Raw genomic sequence first — 20,172 nt, forward strand, 5'->3', positions numbered from 1 at the left:
TTCATGGAAAACCAGTAGATGTAGGTACTCAGCACACTTGCAGTTAGTGTTGCCTTTTTATTATTTTGAAGTAGCATTGGAAAAAGTAGAGTTACACATCTAATAGTGCAGTTCAGTGATGATTGGGATGTAGTTGATAGTGTTAAGTTATGAGTCACCTTCTAGTTCATTTTCCAGTCACATTGAAGAAATGATATTTGTGCAGTGATAATGCTTCTTCATTGCTTTCCTCAGTGAGAGAGATTCTTGAGACTGTCTTTGTAAGTAATACAAGACAAGAAACTTCCTGGCAGATTAAAACTGTATGCCGGGCCGAGACTAGAACTCGGGACCTTGCCTTTCGCGGGCAAGTGCTCTACCAACTGAGCTACCCGAGCACTACTCACGCCCCGTTCTCACAGCTTTACTGCTACTAGTACCTCGTCTCCTACCTTCCAAACTTTCCAGAAGTTGGTAGAGCACTTGCCCGTGAAAGGCAAAGGTCCCGAGTTCGCGTCTCGGCCCGGCACACAGTTTTAATCTGCCAGGAAGTTTCATACCGGTGCACACTGCGCTGCAGAGTGAAAATCTCATTCTTGAATACTAGACAAGACTGAAATGTAGAGCTTGTTTCTTCACATTCAGAATAGCCATCACATTGTTTTGTGACATCGCTGCAAAGTGCAGAACAACCTTTTTATTGTTGTATTAGTGAAAGCAGTTGTCAAATTAGTGTAAAAGCATGTCATTTGCTTTCCAGGGACCATGTTGGTGATTCACGGGAAGGTCCTCGCCGAATAAAACGTGAGCGTCCTACCGAAGACGAGAGGGAGTACGAGTGGGGCAAGTCTGACAACAAACAGGCTGCAAATAACAACTCTGGAGGCCCTTCCTCAGCTGAGGATAAGAAGAAGCCAAACTTTGGCCTGTCGGGGAAACTGACAGAAGATGTCAATGTTTACAATGGTGTTGTTATCAAGTACAGCGAGCCTCCAGAAGCTCGCAAGCCGAAACGTCGGTGGCGATTTTACCCATTCAAAGGCGATGAGGCATTGCCTACACTGTACCTTCACAGACAGTCTGCATTCCTGATTGGCCGTGATAGAAAGGTTTGTATACTTGATGTGCCATTCGTTTTCTTAGTTGCAAAAGGCAAAAATATCAATTCCAGCTTCATGTATTATTGCAGTTATAAATCATTCCATCATATCCATGCGTGTTTGTGATATGTTTTCTGACGGTTATGAAGAGTACACAGCAGGAATCACTCAGATGGTGCAGTAAAAAGCTGCAATGCTGACATCAGAGCTGACCCTGCCACCATTCAGTAGCCCACCCCTGCTGTATCATGTTGTGTTGTCATTGCAGTTTTGAGTGAATATAAGTTTATTTACATGAATATGAGTTCATATCAGTGACTGATGATCAACTGAAGTGTTATGCTACAGTTATCATTGTATCGAGGAGCTCCAAGACAATGTTTTGAAATGCCATCTGATCGCGAAGTTTACTAACCACTGCAGACAACGGAAATAGTTATGAATTAAGTTTTCTGTATTTCCTAAGAAAAATGAAATGAAACAAAAACGAATAAATGCTTGTAAACCTTCATTCCCCTAATGTGACCACATAAATTGAGTAATATTGAAAACTCAGTAATGTCATTAGCAAATGCAGTTTCATAAACTTTCAATGTATCGTCTCAAAAATTTGCTGGGGGAAAAAAACCTAAAACGAAAACATGAGTGGTTTTCAAAAAAAGCCGAGCGGTCTAAGGCACTGCAGTCGTGGACTGCGGCTGGTCCCGGCAGAGGTTTGAGTCCTCCCTCAGGCATGGGTGTAAGTTTTTGTCCTTAGGATAATTTAGGTTAAGTAGTGTGTAAGCTTAGGGACTGACGACCTTAGCTATTAAGTCCCATAAGACTTCACACATATTTGAACATTTTTCTTCACGAACACACTGATGCCAGTTTCATCTTTAAATGTTGAATAGTTTGTGAGTTTGAGTGAACTGAATGAAATATGAGAGTGTGTGTGTCTTCGGTGTGCTCCTGCCTAAGTGTCAATCTTAATGTAATTGTGAACTGATTGTCGTTACTGCTTTCTGTACAAGTATTTGCAGTATTTTGAATTTAACTTTCTGATTGTAATTACTGACTGGCCAGTCTGTTTCACAGTAATTTTACAATTTTCTCAAATGAATTTTGATTTTGATACACTGTATATGTTATCAATGATAATATTTGTAAATTAGTTGGTAGATGACTTGAGGATCATCCTTCTGGAAACATATAGTCTTCCAAAAAGTCATTACTTTATTTGTTGAAGAGCCTGTTTTCCATTTGTGTTACGTCCCCTGAAAGTGTATCTTGCCAGATTGTTGGTCCCTTCTGTGCTCAGTTAGGGGGAATGTGATGGAATAGCAACGTAATTTTCTCACATCCTGTTACTTTGTGTTTTAACACTAGTGTCCTCAATACCTCTCCTCGCGTATCAAATACCTATCGTCATTCCATAACTGCAATACCAGATCGGATATATCCAGCATCTTGGCTGCACCTTTGCATAACACTAAATTTTTCATCTTCTCCCTTTCAGGTGTAAAAGTGTGGCACAAGGGACCTAGTAACCTGCATTTTAGTTAGAAAGTCCGTGCAGTCAAGAGGAGACGAAAGCTTTCTCTCTTACCATCAGCATTATTTCCCTTTTGATGTATACCAGCAATTTTCCTTCTGTCTGACACTATATTTGTTAAACTGCTAACACTGAAATGCTGTTCTCATATCTATCCATTACTGTTTTCTTCCCTCCATCTCATCTACTAGCCTTATCTTTCTGTTTCTCACACTTCCTCTGACCACTCAGCTGCTTCTCCACATCTGATTGCTTCAGTACTGTTGTGATACATATCATTATGTTTTTAAACATTGCTTTAATTTGTTTCATGGAACATCCACGACTTTACGATAAGTCTTCTCGCATCTGCAGTCTTGGCAATGCAGAGCACTGCTCTCCTAATTTGATTGAAAATGTTTGATGGTGGGCCCGGATTAATTGTTTCACTGTTATTGGGTTAGTGCATAAGTTCATTGCATTTTTCCATTAGTTTAATAAATACAACAGGTGCACATAACTGAGAGTTATATCATCAATATAATCTCCTTCACTATTTACAACAGTCCAACAATGCTGCAGTAACTTTTCAGTTCTGTGAGGGTAGGAATTGTGGTTTTGAGGTGAAGAACTCGTCGAGCTATATTCAGAGTGCATTTTCATCCGGAAAAGAAGTTTCTTGAAGGTTGAAGGTTGTTTTATAGAGAGCAGAAAAGGTGAAAATGTGAGGCCGCAAGATCTGGGGAGTAAGGTGGGTGCAGAATGTCTTTCCAGCCCAACTCCTGTATAGTATCTTTTGTCAATCGAGCAGACAGTGGGTGTGCGTTATGGTGGAGTAGCATCACTTTATGGTCTTCCTGGTCATTGTTCATTGACTGCATCTGCAAGACATCTCAGATGTTGACAATAAATGTCAGCAGTGATGGTTAAAACTCAGGGTAGGAGTTCATAGTACACCACACTATCTCCACCAGTTGCACAACATTATCTTTTGGGGATGTGTGCTGGCCTTTGTACAGGGAGTTGCTGCTTTGTTTGGGCACAACCATTCTTTTCTTTTGCTTGTATTAGCATAAAGACACCATTTCTCATCAGCAGTAATCATTCAGGGTAAGAACAGTTTATGTTTTTCACGAACCAATTTATGACGAGCGAACAGAAATGCACATAGAGGCACCTACTGATTTTTGTGATTGTGGCTTAGAGCCCGCGGTATCCATTTACTAGATTTTCAAACCTTTCCCATTGCATGCAAATGTCATACATTGGTGGAATGATTAAAATTCGTCACATTTACCAATTCTCAAATACACTGATGTGCATCAGTGTGTTTAAATGATCTTCATCAAACCCTGAAGGTCTTCCTGAACATCGAGAAACACTTGTATCAAAATGATCCTCCTCAAAACGAGAAAACCATTTCCTTGTCATGCTCTTTCCAATTGCATTAGCCCTATACACAGCACAAATGCTTCTGGCTGCCTTTGCTGATGTCGCCACGCTATTGAACTCTGACAGAAGAATATGTCAGAAATGTTCAGATTCTCTACTTGGAACCCCATTTTATAGTGCCCAAAGTTCCACTCAGTATCTCCAGAACACAAAATGATAATATGTAAACTCAAATAGCAACAGTGAACTACAAATAGAAAATTACAATTGATAAATGAACCCATGCAAAAGAAAAATGCTATAAACTTATACACCAACCTATTACATTAGACATCAGTAAAAGGAAGGATAGCCAGTCTCTCGTTGATCTGTGAGACAGGGTTAAACTTTGCAACTCAACTGTTGTAATTAAAACCCCTGTAGCTATCTAACTGCTTTCTTGATAGTTTCAGAGATCCAACCATTGGACTGGAAATGATCACCACTAACAATTCAATACACCTCTCTCAACTGGCTATTAGTAAGTGCCCTTAATAATTACTGTAGCAACGAAACAAGTAACAATTCAACAAAAGCTCATGTGACAGCCTTTCGCCACATGTCTCAATAGTTCCGTCCCTCAGTGGCTCTGCATTCATTTGCTGAGTATGGTCTAGGTGACCCCGGGGTTCCTGAGCTGGACACTAATAAGTGCCGCCAGCCCACTGCCACCATAAGCTCTGGGTATGCTTCAGTGACCACCGTGCAGCGCAGCGGTGTAGTGTTTGTTTTGGAGAATGTAGGCCTTTGCTTCACCGCATGGACCGCAATGAAGGTACAAACCTCTCAAAAAAAAAAAAAAAAAAAAAACCACCTCAACATGTGCTACGTGCTGATGAGGTGAATGGCTCTTGAAGTAAAGCAGTCTCCAGCAGGCAACCTCTCGGGCACCTGCCGCCCTCTGGTTGTATAAGGCTTGCTAAGGCATGCAGTGCTCTGCCTGGGTTGATGGTTGTTTCCCTAATGTATCATGGGATCCATATGGAACAGTCTAATCAAACTACTACTACTACTACTACTACTATTGCCACTGACGGTACAAGTGTACCGTCAGCTGGTACCTACACCCACTCCTCGAAGAGAGCTCGGTTGGTCAGTCCTCCCGAAAAGAAGTCTCAGAAACATAGTAACAGGGCATTATTGTGCCATAACACTTTCATTGTAATCAAGCAAGCAGGGGGAACCTTTGTGAAAATCTCCCCTTTCTATATTCACAAGGCATTGTAAGATATTGCTGGGTCTGTAAAAAGTGTCATTTGACTTCGTAAAGGAACACTTTTAGTTGAATCAGCAGATTCAAACCAAATATCTAAGCTTCTGGGATGTAAGGCCCTAGGTGGCTCCCCAGTCGAGGATGAATTGCATTACACCCTTTACGTTAGTAAGGGCATGATTAACTGCTCCAATATAATGGAGTTGGATCCCGTGGAGTTACCCGTGTGATGCTACAAATGTCAGAGATTTGGCCATACCACTGTGGGATGTAATGGGAAGGCTACGTATTGTAATTGTGGAGGCTCAGCTCAAGACTCGGGCAGTTTTTGTACACTTCTTCCAAAACATATGAACTACTCTGGGGATCACCCAGTCTGGAGCAGAAAGTGTGAGGTTTACAATGAGGGAAGCAAAATTCAGGAGTTGAAAGTAGAGAGACACACACCCTATGGGGAAGCTAAAAAGGCTTTCAAAGCTATGCAACCACTCGTTTTTGCTACTTTTTTTGCATCAGCTCTTAAGATGCGAATCACTAAGTGTGATGCCTCCACATGAACTCAGACCACAGATTCAAGTATGAGTACATGCACTTGTCGGTGTACCTGTGTGGGGAAATGCTCCACTTGAAACTGAAGTCACTCAGGAGTCATCAACAATAGGCTTGCCACCTAAGCCACATACCACTACAAACATCAGAAGCCAACTAAGTCATCTCCGCAATCCAGCCAACTACCTGTCAGTAAAGAAAAACATCCTTTGAAAAGTAGTTAAAACTGCAAGAAAGCAGTAGTTAAACCTTCAGATCGGTACACTCGCTCCCTTTCTGCTGGGCACTATGCTCTTGAGGATATGGCCTTCCAATTGGAGGAACCGGATACCAAGGAACCGGCTAATGTTCCTCCTGACCTCTCCAGTAAATCACCGCCTCCGAAGGAGAAAGAGAACAACCATTGCTAACCAATGGCTTCCACAGGGACTTCAATGTTGCAGTGGAATTTGAATGGATATCACTCACATTTGAAAGAATTGCAGCTATAGGTCCAGGAAAAACTGTTCTGCACCTGTACAAGAAACGCATCTTAAAATCACGGACACACCTGCATTTTGGGGCTACCAGGCATACAGGAAGGACGATACTACTGGAGACAGGGTTAAAAGTGGAGTGGCTGCCCCTCTTATCACGGCCATGCAAGCAGTTGCTGTGAAAGTTCTTGTACCCTTTAATATCACACTGTGTTCATTGTACCTTCCCCCTATTGATGCTTTGACGCGCTGGAAGAACTCTTCCGGGCACTACCATGACCATTCCTCCTCGTGGGGGAACTTCAATGCACAAAGTGTGCTGTGGGGCTCAGCTACCAGTTGCTCTAGGGGTCGGATGATCAAATGACTCATCTACTCTGAGAATATCGACCTTCTGAACGCGGGTCAGTTGATACACTTTTCCACAGCTACAGTGTCTTTTTCAGCCATCAGCCCTTCTTCTTCCCCCCCCCCCCCCCCCCCCCCCCCCCCCCCCCCCAGCTATTGCAGACTCATTTCAGTGAGAAGTAGCTTCAGATTTACAGTCTAGTGACCGCTTCCCAGTGTCGATCTGTATGCCGACTAGGATGGTGGCCAACAGGAGACCTTGCAGATGGATGATACAAAGGGAAAATTGTTACAGTAGAGTTGACAGGCTATTTTTGAACGAAAATACTGTGCATAAGGGGTGGTGACCCATATCACTTGTGAGATCAGTTGGGCTGCCCCAGCGTCCATCCCCAGGTCTAGTAACCACCTGAGACGACAGCCTATACCTTGGTGGAATGACGACTGTCGATTGGCAATCAGTGCCAGACTGACAGGTCTGCAGAACTTCAAACACTGTCCAACTACAGACATTCTTCATGCCTCCAGATCTGCAGGAGCACATGCGAGACAAGTGATAAAAACAACAAAAGAGGGCTTCCTGGAGAATAATGACGAAGTCTACAACCTTCCGTTCTCCGTGCGGGGAATGGAATTAGCTTTGTCTGCAGCCAGACACACTGCTCCAGGATCTGATGAGATCCATAATGCTATGCTTCATCATGTGCTCTGAAGTGAAAGGACAGGTCCTCTCCTGTTCGTCAGATCTAGTTTGATGGACAGTACCCCACGACTTGGAAGGAGATAATATTAATTCAATTCTGGAAACTAGACAAGGACTGTGGTGCCCCTAATAGTCACCGGACTTGTCACCCTTACCAGTTGTATGGGTAAGACTCTTGAACGTATGGTCAAGAGCCGCCTCATCTGGCTTCTCGAATCCCGAGGTCACCTGAGCCGCACCCAGCGTGGTTTCAGGTGCTACCATTCCACCCTTGACAACTTAATTCTACTGGAGACGGCGATACAGAAGTCATCCTTACGCCAAAACCATTTTGTCTGTCTTTTTGACCTCGAAAAAGTGTATGACACTACTTGGAGGTACAACATCCTTTGCCTACTTCATGAATGGGGACTACGTGGACATCTGCCACTTCTTATCCAGTCCTTTCTTGAGGACCAGCGTTTCCAATATCGCATTGGCAGTGCCAAATCTGACTTCTGTGTTCAGGAGAATGGGATCCCCCACGGCAGTTGCCATCGCTGCCAATGCCATTTCCTCTGCAGTCATGAGCCCTGTCAAATGCTCTTTGTTTGTGGATGACTTTGCAGTCGTCTACTCTTCCTCTGATCTTATGACGATGACAAGATCAGAGGCAGCTACAGCTGACCATTAGGAGGCTGGAAACCTGGGCCAGGACAATTAGTTTTTGTTTCTCACCCAAGAAGACTACATGTGTCGCTTTTAACCGTGCTCGTCAAAGTTTTAACCAACTAATGCTCACAGTGGTGAACAATATTTTATCTTTTCAAGATACTGTGCATTTTTTGGGTTTATTATTTGACTCAAAATTGACTTTGCTCCCCCACCTGAAAGACCTATCAACAAAGGGTTTCCAGTCATTAAATATTTTGAAATGTCTTAGCGGAAAATCATGGAGCTGACAGGTCCCGCCTCCTGCAGTTTTATAGGGCATTTGTTCGATCACACTTAGATTATGGAAGTGTGGTCTACTGATTGGCCTGTCCTTCCTATCTCAAGATGTTAGATGTTGTCCACCATGAGCGCATTTGGATGTCGACTGGTGTTTTTCAGACCGGCCCAGCTCGGAGTCTGTGTGCAGAGGCTGGTGAACCACCACTCTGGATTTGGCAACATATCCATTTGGCTTGGCAGGCACTGAAAATCTCAGTCATTGACATTTAGTTCAGTGGTCCAACCCACCTTTGAAGGGCCGTTCAGGAATCAGCCCCATGCAACCAAGCCGTTTGGGATACATGCTATGGACTGTTTCAAGGATCTGGATGTACTAGGCGTCAAAATACACAGCCAGAGACAGAACACATTGCTGCCTTGTTGTCTTCAGAAGCCCAGAGTGATTTTAAGCTTGGTACAGTACAGTAAAACTTGTACTCCAGATTTTGTTTTTACACCTATGTTGTCCATTTTAAGTACATACCACAGTTTTATCGTTGTTTATATAGCTGGCTCCCAGCAAGAGAGTGCTCTTGGTTGTTCTGCTGTTTATCTTGATAGATTTTTTAAAGTGCATCTTCCAGAAGAATTTACAAATTATGATGATGAATTGTATGGCATTCTGTTGCCACTGTGGAAGGTTCACAGACATCACTGTACAAGGTTTCTTGTCTGTTCTGACTTTCTTAGTGCCCTGCAAGCGCCAAATGTATCCAGTAGACCCACTGATTCAGTGCAACCATGACTCCGTACAGTGGTTCCAACACTGTGGTAAGGAGTTGATGTTTTGCTGGATACCTGGCCACATTGGGATACAGAGCAACGACATGGCTGACAGTCGCCAAGGAAGCATGTTGGGATGGTTTTTTCCATCACTGCCCCATCCCGTTGCACGCCATCATCTCATTTTCTGACAGATGCATTGGAGGCTGAATGATTGCATATGAAAGACAATAAACTGCGGTCGCTCGAATCAACCACAAAGGCTTGGCAGACTTCATGTCAGCATCACCGCTGGGAGAAGGTTCTGCGTACCAGACTGTGCTTCAGGCATAGCCCTTAAACACATGGTTTTCTCCTCCAGTGCGAGGATCCCCCACTCTGTGAAGTTTCTGACGTGCCACTTTCGGTTCAGCATATTTTGCCTTTGTGTGTCCTGTATACTGATATCAGGGCAGCCCTTAATCTCACTGGATATGTGCCCACCATCCTCACAGACACCGATTCTAGTGTTACAAGGCTGGTGGAATTTTGTGCACTGTCAGGCCTCATCCCTAAATTGGTGGGGAAGGGCAGCAGATTTTGACATTATAAACTGCTCTGCATGTGGGGACAGTCTTCATCCCCACCAATGAGATTTGCATGCTGACTTCTCGTCAGGCCTCTGATGACTATGATGTCTAACACCCCCTCAACTCAAATCGTCATCATCTTTATAGTACCGTATGTTTGTAGCTCGCTATAGCTGTCTGTTACGGCAGCGAGTTTGTTCCTTCATGCACTTACTCCAAACCTAAGCTGTCAATTCTGCGGTGCAACTGGATAGCTGGCTACTATAGTCATTAGCTACTGGTACAAGAAAATATCTCAGTTCCTAGTGAGATTTCCGCTGACCTAGCGTTGCTCTCGGTCTTCGTCTTCTCCTCGCAGCATCAGCATCGATTTCATACCGAAATGCCTTTCATGAAGTTTTATGACTCGCCACCGTTTCACTGTCTTTACTCATGCTACACAGCCCAACATGTAAATCGGTGTTTCATGCTCCAAGGCATTCCAACTGGCAAATGTTAATGCCCACGTGAGAGTGCGTAAGGTCCACTGGACACTGCCGGCAAACTCGTGTGTTAAACACATACGTTTAGTCCAGATCTTGTCCAGACAATTTTTTCCACAAGAGATGATTAATTCTAAGCCTCTCGCTTCGATAAAATTTGGTATTATGCTGGTGATACTTGGGGACAAGGTAGTGACTTTGTTTGTTGTCCACTGTTTCTACCGTGCGCCACCTTTATCTTGTGCCACCACATAGAGTGTCTTTCCTCAATATCTGTTAATTTTAAGACATCTCATGTTGTTCTTTTTAGTCATTTAATAAATACATTCCTATTCATCTTTGTTCAATACTTATTGATCCTTATTTCACAATGAATTACATGAGGTAGGTAGGGAAACTGTCATGCAATCACTGAAACATGCACATCCACAAATTTGCACAGAAAAAAAAGAAATTTATTGTTATTAATTAACTCTATCCAAGTCCCTCACTTCTGTTCAAATCACATCTCCAGCTGGCTGATGTTTCCACACACCACTCTGAACCCTTCTTTCACAGAACAAGTGGACACTCATTAATCCATGGCACTGACAGACAACAAGAAAAAAGTGCACGCGTAGAATTCGATGCCCCTGTAGCGGAACGCACTTTCGAATGCTTCATAGAATTCCGTTCCAGAAATGTAATCTATGATGCCATGAAGCCACTAATTCCAGACTTTCAAAATTAGTATTCGGAAAAAGAAAAAAGAAAAATGGGGGCAGCTTGCCACCTTAATTCGATGAGGGCTCAGTCTGACTACTCAATTTCGTGGGCACCCAACCAGCCCACAAAATTGTTTAAAATAGAGACCTTTGAGCCATTCAGAAATCTGGAGGAGAATGTAAGCATTGTATTAGCCATCCCCTGGCTCTGCTTAACTGCACTTCTGTAAAGTGATGTCTCGTGGCAGGAGTTTAAGAATCATTCCTGCAGTATTTCTCTCCCTCTGAGCCAGTCTACTCGGCTCCAACTGGCATCCTTTTAGGGAAAATCCAACCCATCTTCCTCTGGCCAAACATAAACTCACTTCCCTCTGCAACTAGAAATCAGCTTGGGTGACTACAGTATCAAAATTGCTAAAGAACACCTGGATGGCTAGGAAAGGATGTGTTACAATTTGATAAGAATGTAATGAGGAAATAGCTTAACATTATATCACAAAGACTGGCATTTCATAAATTATAGATATTCATTATGAGAGCTGTTGGTGTTATCATCAGCCATTCAGTCAAATTGTCACTATTTACTTCTCGTGTAGTATGAATATCATAATTTCAAATATCTAAGGATATCTAGTAATAGGCCTGATGGCTTTAATGTTCCCAGGTGCCACATATCCAAAAATAACTAATATTACAAAATTGATGTGCATTTTGTGAATCTGGATTGGTGTCAGCTGTTTGTGAAAGTTGAAAATATGTGCCGGGCTGGGATGTGAATCTGGATTTCCCACTTACCATTAGCAGTCCCTTAATCACTTGAGCTGTTTGAGCATGCCTTCAGGACTGACCCAAACTTCCACATGGAGTCCACAACCCTTATGCTTGCACGCGTTGTGATTTTGACACAGGGAGAGACAGATATTTATCATCGTTTTATCTCATATAGGCAAGGATACATCACTGATGGTTACAACACCTGCGGTTATACAGTTTCTGTGTCTGCAGTGTCCATGTCTGCACATCACATGTCCCTGATATGCATGCATGCATGCATGCGTGAAGGAACAGACAACGGACACATGAGAAGATAGACACTGTAGAAACACGGACATTGTAACCATCAATGATGAAATGAATAACACTTCTGCCAGGCTACTACATACAGAATCCCTGTTATAAGCTAGTATTTAAAATTTTTGCAGGTGGCTGATATCCCTGTGGACCACCCATCGTGTTCGAAGCAGCACGCAGCCCTGCAGTACAGACTTGTGCCTTTCACTCGAGAAGATGGAACAAAAGGCAAGAGAGTGCGACCGTACATCATCGACTTGGACTCTGCTAACGGCACGTACGTGAACAATAAGCGTATTGAGGCACGGAAGTACGTGGAACTGATGGAGCGAGATGTTATTAAATTTGGATACAGCTCAAGAGATTATGTTTTGTTACACGAACACAGCAAAGGCGACGAAGAAGACGACGATCAGAATGGGTAGTCACAAATGGCTGTCCGGGACATACTTTGAAGGAAGGTAGTTGCCTGTTTTACTGAACTGGTTAGTTAACGTTTACTTGAATGGGTGAAAAAAAAGTGATTCATTTGTTGATATTGTTGAATGGGCTCCATTCATCTAGACCACTTTGTCATATTGTGCCCACTAGGCAAAAATTTCCACTGATTAATGACAGCGCTAGACTGCCTCATTTTGTATCACGTTGGTTGTGATTCATCAGAATCGGTCATTAAACCTCAACAATGGCACTTTGTCTTTCTTTTCACCATGCTACTTACATTGGTGGCTGTTGTTGTTGTTGTAACAATTCTAATAGCAGTAAAAGTACCTGTTTCATCTATAAAGTTAATAATAATGCTGTTGTCTGATAGTGGAGGAAATGTTCATAGTAGAATATGCGTTGGTGCCATATTATTTAACTCAATACTTCAAAAAGAGCAGAGAGGAGGACTAACTTCACCACAAGGGAAGTTGGTTATGGTAGTGATAACTCACTAGACTTAGTCCATTGTATGTTGTGCAGTGACGTGGTCCCTGAGAAGTGTGTAGTATGTTATCTGTGGCACTTTTGCATTTAAGACACAAATGACTGTGATATAGTTATAAAAAACAGGGTATGGGTTGAACTTGGGTAAAGTAAAGATTCTTTCAGTTTAATCCTTTCTTGCCATTTGGCACTTGCAGTTACGTACAACTGAATTTTAATTACAATACAGAGGTGAAGTTAATTGATACGAATTCAATCACACATTTTTAAAGGGAGCAGACAGTGCTTCAGTATATTTTTTGTTTTGTTGTTTCAGTTGTAGAACAGCATTTGCATTTTTACTATAGACATAGTTATTCATGGGTACCCATTTGTATTGTTTATGTAATAGCCGGTAAAACCTGTGTGTGTGTGTGTGTGTGTGTGTGAGTGAGGGGGGGGGGGGGGGGGGGGGGGAGATTAAGTCTAATTACAATTTTCAGCTGCTTGTGAAGACACTCTGACTAATAAAACTTTTTGACCACTGCATCATGACAATCACATACATTGAATTCCCATTTTCCCCAACATGTTCACTGGAATATGTAAGTTTTGCTTTCATTGTGTAAATTATATTTCTGTTAGCAGAACACCTAGAAGGTATTGCTAGATGAAAGACATTTTGAGGATGTTATATAAGGTGGTACAGGCAGGGTGCATCACCAAACTCAGAACAATTTATTAGTTTCTTTAGATAAAATTTTGTTTGTGAAATATTTAATATTATGAAAAATTCTTTACATGTGTAGAACACAGTATTTCAACCCAACCTCTTTTAGCATAAACAATGACCTCCAATATCTGTTTGAAGTGCATGTGTGCACAAAATTATGTATCATAGTCTATATTGGCAAGTGCTGCCTACCTCTGTGGTGGTCATGAATGACATCAGATTGGCATGTTGAGATTTGTTGGAAACCCTTTCAACTACTGTCTGTGTGCCGTAGTCCATGAGATCTAAATTAGGAGTGTTGGCACGCTAAAATTACTTAGGAAAAATCAAATCAAAATTGTGTAAAATACAGTATTGTGCCAGATAACTTATGCACTGTCTTGCTGAAAAACATGTGGAGTTCATCAAAAATATGGAGACATGACATGACCTCACAGGACACAGTGGTGAGCTTGTGAACTTGTCAGAACTGACAGGAATTATTTTTTCTGTCCATAAGATACGTTCACACCAGAAAAGAAATCTGATTCGCCCCATGGCATTGTTGGTCAAAAAAACACAAAAAAAAAAAAAAAAAAAAAAACAGTGACTGACAGGTTTTGCTTTCTCAGTTTCAGGGAGCGTTTGTCTGCCCTTCAATTGTAAGATTTTTGTCGTATACCATCCTCAAAAATTATGTTTATTGTCAGTTTGCTTACATCAATAATCTTCACCAATGATCACAATGATGGTCTCGGCTCCTCTGAAACAAACACTTGAGCTGTTTCTACAACTTCAGCGATCCTCACGATGCAGTCGTTCGAGTGATGCTTCCTTGACAATAAACTGGAGTCTGAGTTTGAGTGTACTGGAGCTGAATATTTTGCCACAAGACAATAAGCTCCCGATTTCAGGTTGTTCAAAGAAGGAAATTGCATATGCTGCTGAGTGCCCGGTGTGAATGCTTTTGAAAATGATGACTTTACCATACTCTGCAAATTGTGTAAACTCATTGGCCAGTTTGAGATCACACCTGTTTACTAGATACATCTGACAGTGCAGAGTACCAACAATCACCTCTGGCGGATGAATAATGTTGCGGGGAATATAATTTACCTGGATTTTGGTGATGCATCTGCTGTTTAATTTCATTGATATAGGTACTTTAATTTTGACTATTTTGTTGCCATGTAACTTTCCTCTCTGCAGTTTCTTTAAATAGTTGTGATACAGTCTGTTTGAACACTGTTATATAGCTTTTGATAAAAAAAAATTCTTTGATTTATTAAGTTTCCAGTTGCACAATGAATTATATCACTGTATCTCTTAAGTTCAGATTTATGCTCACATTTGTTAAGGGGATGCAGAATCTCCCGTCACCGCAGTGTTAATTTATGGCTACTTTAGGGAACATTTTCTCTCAAACTATTGGAGCTGGAGAGAGAGTTTTTACTGTATGTGAATTGATATGTCATAACAATACAGAAACAAAGGTTTTTGTTCATAGATACTACTTAAAGAGATATTAAATTTTTCCATTACTTTTCACTAAGTTATCTCCTCTAAATCTTTTGTAAATCAAATAATTTGAAAATCATTGTTTCAGTATGTACAAGAAACATATGTGACTATGCCATAAAAATTTCAGACTTCTACGTTCAGCAGTGGGCATTATAATGTTCCTAGAAGTAGTAAAAAGTAAACTTACTGAAAACGGAGAAAGAACATTAAAACATCCCTGAGCCACTGTTAATACCTTCTTCACAATATTCCTAATCATGTTTAACTCTTCTTTTGGCCCCTCTTTGCACCTGCCTTGCTTTTTTCATTAATGTCTTAACTGTATTGTTTGCACGCCTTTGTCTGTGCCAGTTTAAAGTCGACATAGCATATGCTGTGTGGAAACCAGCATGCACAGCCAGCTTTCCAAGGACCTTGCATTTAGAAATATTCCCAGGATTGAAGGTTGCCGCAGCATCATGCATTTCAAAATGCAGTGTATTAATTCCAAACAAACACTGTATTTCGGAGGTGATTCCATATCACACTGTTCAAACACTTGGGGTTCTGCCTTCTTCCATGAAGACATTTCATCAGAAGACTTCTGTCAGCAAGATCTCTGAAGATGGGTATTAGTCGTCTATTGTATTTACACCAGCTCTTTTCACCTCTGGGGCACAAACCTTGTTGCGGATGCTCATGTGTGTCTGTGGTGTAGAAATTCAAAGGACATATAGCTTTCCACATTTTTTCAAGACTGCCTGTATTTTGTCTGATTACTAGACCATACCAAGGTTTTCCCGTCATCTAATATTTTCCCTTTCATAACTGATTTCAACCTTCTCAGCGTGGCACCCATTCTCTTCTGCACATGTCCTATACATTCAAGTTTGCTTATATTTACACTGTTCCTACATGGTTTGCTTTCCAAAACTTCTTTGAATGCTTTAGAGTCACCATATCCCAGATACTGTGCATAGTGAACATTACACTACTCAGAAGAGAGTTGAAAAATTCTTTTCATCCCAGCAACCTCTATGCCACCACTACTACCAAACTAATTAGCAACACAATCATCAACATGTTAACTTTTCAGCCTATAGATGCATCTGCAGTATTTGGACATTATTGCAACGTCAATAACCTTAATAGTTTCAGCACTAGTTGCTGTGGCAACACCACTATTGCGGGTGTGACCCCCTTTTTTGTCTCGTGTCATCAGAAGCTACTGTGAGGTCACTGTTGTCTTCACTTTCCTTTACTGCTTCTTCCACAACTTCCTGAATCAAATTGTGTGCGACATCTTCAACTGCAGATCCTAGTACATAGTTGTAAGTATCAAACTTTGCAGGTACACTGGGAAGATTTAGAACACCACATAACAAGTTACCTGCTGCGTTACCCTTATCAACCACTCACAACCCATAGACTAACCTAATATTTAAACTACAAAATTCATTGTTCTTGTATCCATTATTTGCAGTTACAGAAACAGAGCTTGGTAACTTAACAGCTGTGTTTACAAACAATCCATAGTAAATTAAACAGGGCAGCTAGACAAACATGAGTGTCTACTTTTAGAGAGATGTTTCTTTGACGTTTTTTGCAGCACACATTTTTTCTTAAGAGCTTTGCGCAATTTACTTATGCCAGTGAGTTCAAAAACTTTATTCCTTTTATCAAATAAATTATATTTCTCTTCCAAATCTTTGTGAAGTACTGTTTTCATTTGGAGTAAGTTCGTTCTGCAAATCAGAAGTAAGTGGACTCATGTTTTCCAACAACGATGATGAAGGAATGCTTCATTTGCTAGTGAATCAATGTTTATTTTCTTTTTCCATTTCACACACTTTTTAAACACTTTTGTCCTTTCTCTAAGCATTTTCAGTGCGGAAAATCAAGCACTATAGACGGGGAAAAAAACAAAACCAAAAAAAGGCACAACTACTTTCTTAATAGCACACTGTTTACGAGCAATCCTAAGTCAGAAAAATTAAAGAGTAACTTCATGCAACCAGACAAACAATTTTGGACAAATTATGTATAAAGAGTTGCTGGAAGGCAGGATTTTGAATTCATGTCCCATGAAAATAGTGCCAGAAAGTTTATCATCCCCCATGACAGAAGTGTATCACAAAAGCGCAATACCTGATCTCACAAATCTATAAAAATAAAATAGTTGTAATTGTAATAGAGACGTGTATGATATGTCGTATAAAGAGGAATCGATTTATTTCACCAAAAATCCAATTCCTTATACCCTTAAACAGAATGGGGAATTTTCCTGCAGCTGTTGACAGAAAGGTTTCAATAGTGCAGGACTGTTAACTTACTTTTGTTAAAATTGTAACTTTTGTCAAAAATGCACAGAAAATGTGTGATAGTATTCTTACAGTGTCTCTTCCTATAAGTTAACAAGTCTGCGTTAGAAGCTAAACATGGTAACAAATCAGATGGTAAACTGTGCTATGATTAATAAAAACTTACTGTGTGGCACTTTATGCCATAATAGACTCTGCACATGTCATATTTGAATGATGTCCACTGTCATCACACTTGTGATTGACATTGTTACACTTGTCACAAAACCAGAACCAGTAGTACTGTTATTATAGGTGCACGTCACAAATCTAAAATTATGTGTGTTTCAGTGTATAACCACACTTTACATGCTGTCCCCCTGAGAAGGAACATTATCATCACATAAATGAAACATACAGAGTGACAGTAAATATCTGTCTTGAGACATTATTTCACGAAAAATTGGACTCTGAAGAAGAGGATCTCTTGACTTATAATGTGGTATGTTCAACTCGTCAGTGCATCACAAACAGGGTTACCGCCAGGAAACAATACGTTTCATCGACACATGTCTGTCTCCAGGCAAAAACACAGCTATTCCCTTTAATAACAATATTCTGCACGTTATATTTATGATAACTGTTAGTCTCTCCTATGATACGTGAAACTATATCAGACAGAGAAACGAAAAAAAAATTCTCAAATGTACATGGCACTACAATTATCTGCAGATGCAAGATTTGCACCCGAATTTGATGAGTCAAACTTACGTATCACATGATGCATTACCTTTCTCTGCCACTGGAAACTATCCAAAGACGTGCTATTCTTTTCACTGGAAGGGACCACTTTGTCATAGTCACCAGTTTTGCTCAAAGAATACAAGCATGTGAAACGTGAAGCGTTTGACTGTCCAAGCTTGCAATTTTTTTAAGTGATTTGTATGTGTTCCGACACTATACTACCTCCAAAAGTCGCAAAAGGCAAATAAGAATTGTCTCCTGCCATCCGTGAGCGGTATTGTGAAGTTATTTGCACAGCACACAAACACATGATATGATGTAGTTCTACATGTGTACATCAAAACATACGTATATATCTGACATTTGCCCTTATGGCATTGTCGACTGCTGCTGCATATATACATCATTAGCAAAGAGAGCATGTAAGTATGTATCGGAACCAGTTAAAAGGGTTCACCTAGGTGCTGAGCTTGAGTCTCTTTCACTGACTTGTGTACAATATGTACTCCAGGTTACTCCTCCAGAAGAAATCAAGTGGTTGAAGGTTGATTCACGGTATATGGCAATGGACCCTCACCGAGCAAAAACATCACCACCGTTGGTGATAATGAATTCACATTAGAATGTCTCGCCCCTCAGCCCAGTTCTGAACAGTTAAGGTGAGGTTATGGGGGACAACCCATCTGAAAAATAAAATATTCAGGGCACCCCAGAAACAGCTGATGGTTTGAGAATAAAACACGTCAGGGGAAAGAGTAATTTTTGTAAAAGTGTGTATCACTATTTCTTAAAAGTAATATTTGGTAAGTGTCAGTCATGCTAAATAGCACACTTGTATAGGCTATCTGGAAGAGAACATAACTCAATGTGACATGTTGTTTGGAATCTCCAGAATGCACTCAAGAATTTGATCTGCTAGCTCGTCTGTACCGGTTGTTCACGAACTTTCTGTTAAGATAGCACCACAATGAATAATCAGATGCTGTCAGGTCAGGTGAAGTTAACAAGAGAAAGCCAGTTGGTGTCTTCAAAGTGAGACATGATTCTGCCTGGAAACATTTCATTCAGGGCTCCTATGGAAAGATATGTAGTACTGACTATTGCTCAATCTTGCTGGAACCATAGGTGATTATGGGGATTGACTTCATGATGTAGAAATGTTCTGCAGCTTGACTGTGTTGCATTTGGAATTTATTTTCACAGTATGGCCCTCATTCTCAAAAATACATATACCAATAATGCGCTCAAAGGAATTGCTCATCATATTGTCACTTTTGAGCAGTATCTAGTTATAAAATAGAAGTATCTTCATCTTGACCCTTTTATTAAGCTTAAAGTCAACTTGGACCTTGTACATATGGCAGAGAAGATTTTTGTGCAAGACAACGATGAACACTGGTATTGACTAACCCGAGAGAGATACCTTGCCGTCGAGGGATACACAAGATCATATTTCATACATTATTCACATTTTCCGGTGTAAGTATCGCATTAGGACATCCTGCAAGCTCACTGCTGTTTACAGTTCCATTGTGACACAATTTTCAGTGCCCATAGCAACGGAGTATTGTGACTAGAGGCTTCATGCTGAGCAAAACTGCATTAAAAGTTATCGAGCAGCTAAACTCCTCTACTGTCGTTGTGCAATATTCAGGCAACACAGCTGTCTTTTTTCCAAAAAGTAGGAAAAGTAACACTTTAAAGTGAGAAAGTAGGATTCAGTTTAGGAGAACTTCTGTTGATGTACAACATAATATGATAGTTGAACTTCTCCAGTGTAAAAAAAAGTTAAGAAATAAAGCAACAAAAATACTAATATGATCCATTCAGCTTTTTATGAAGATTGTTATATTTTAAACACAAATAATTTTCCAGTTTGTCTTACCATGATTTGCTTTTTGAAAATGGGAATATATTCACAGTTATTGAAATCACATTCCTTAAATTCAGAACCTCATTTTAATATGAAAACATGAACATTTTCTACTAATGATAAATTGAAATTAGTAGAAGCATACTTACATAGAGTAAATAGTTATGAAATGGTTTACAGCAACAGTGCTCACGTTAAAGATAAAAATATATTTGTAAATTATAAAATATTCGTAGGAATGCACAACTTGATTAAGACACGCCGCTAAGGGTCGCGTGTGCAGCCGGCACTGTAAGCAGCG

General features: G+C 40.7%; 1 protein-coding gene across 3 annotated transcripts in view; it reads left to right on the plus strand.

Moving 5' to 3' along the window:
* The window catches only part of LOC126292054 (smad nuclear-interacting protein 1), a 73,338-nt gene extending 56,882 nt beyond the window's left edge, over window positions 1-16,456 (plus strand). For all 3 annotated transcript variants that reach the window (XM_049985857.1, XM_049985856.1, XM_049985858.1), the window contains 2 exons: window positions 740-1,088; window positions 11,965-16,456. In XM_049985857.1, coding sequence (XP_049841814.1) covers window positions 740-1,088; window positions 11,965-12,258 — 643 coding nt within the window. In that variant the 3' untranslated portion in view covers window positions 12,259-16,456. The remainder of the gene's footprint in view (window positions 1-739; window positions 1,089-11,964) is intronic.
* The last annotated feature ends 3,716 nt before the right edge of the window (window positions 16,457-20,172 follow it).

Source organism: Schistocerca gregaria, chromosome 9 (assembly GCF_023897955.1).
Source record: "Schistocerca gregaria isolate iqSchGreg1 chromosome 9, iqSchGreg1.2, whole genome shotgun sequence".
Classification (NCBI taxonomy): Eukaryota; Metazoa; Arthropoda; class Insecta; order Orthoptera; family Acrididae; genus Schistocerca; species Schistocerca gregaria.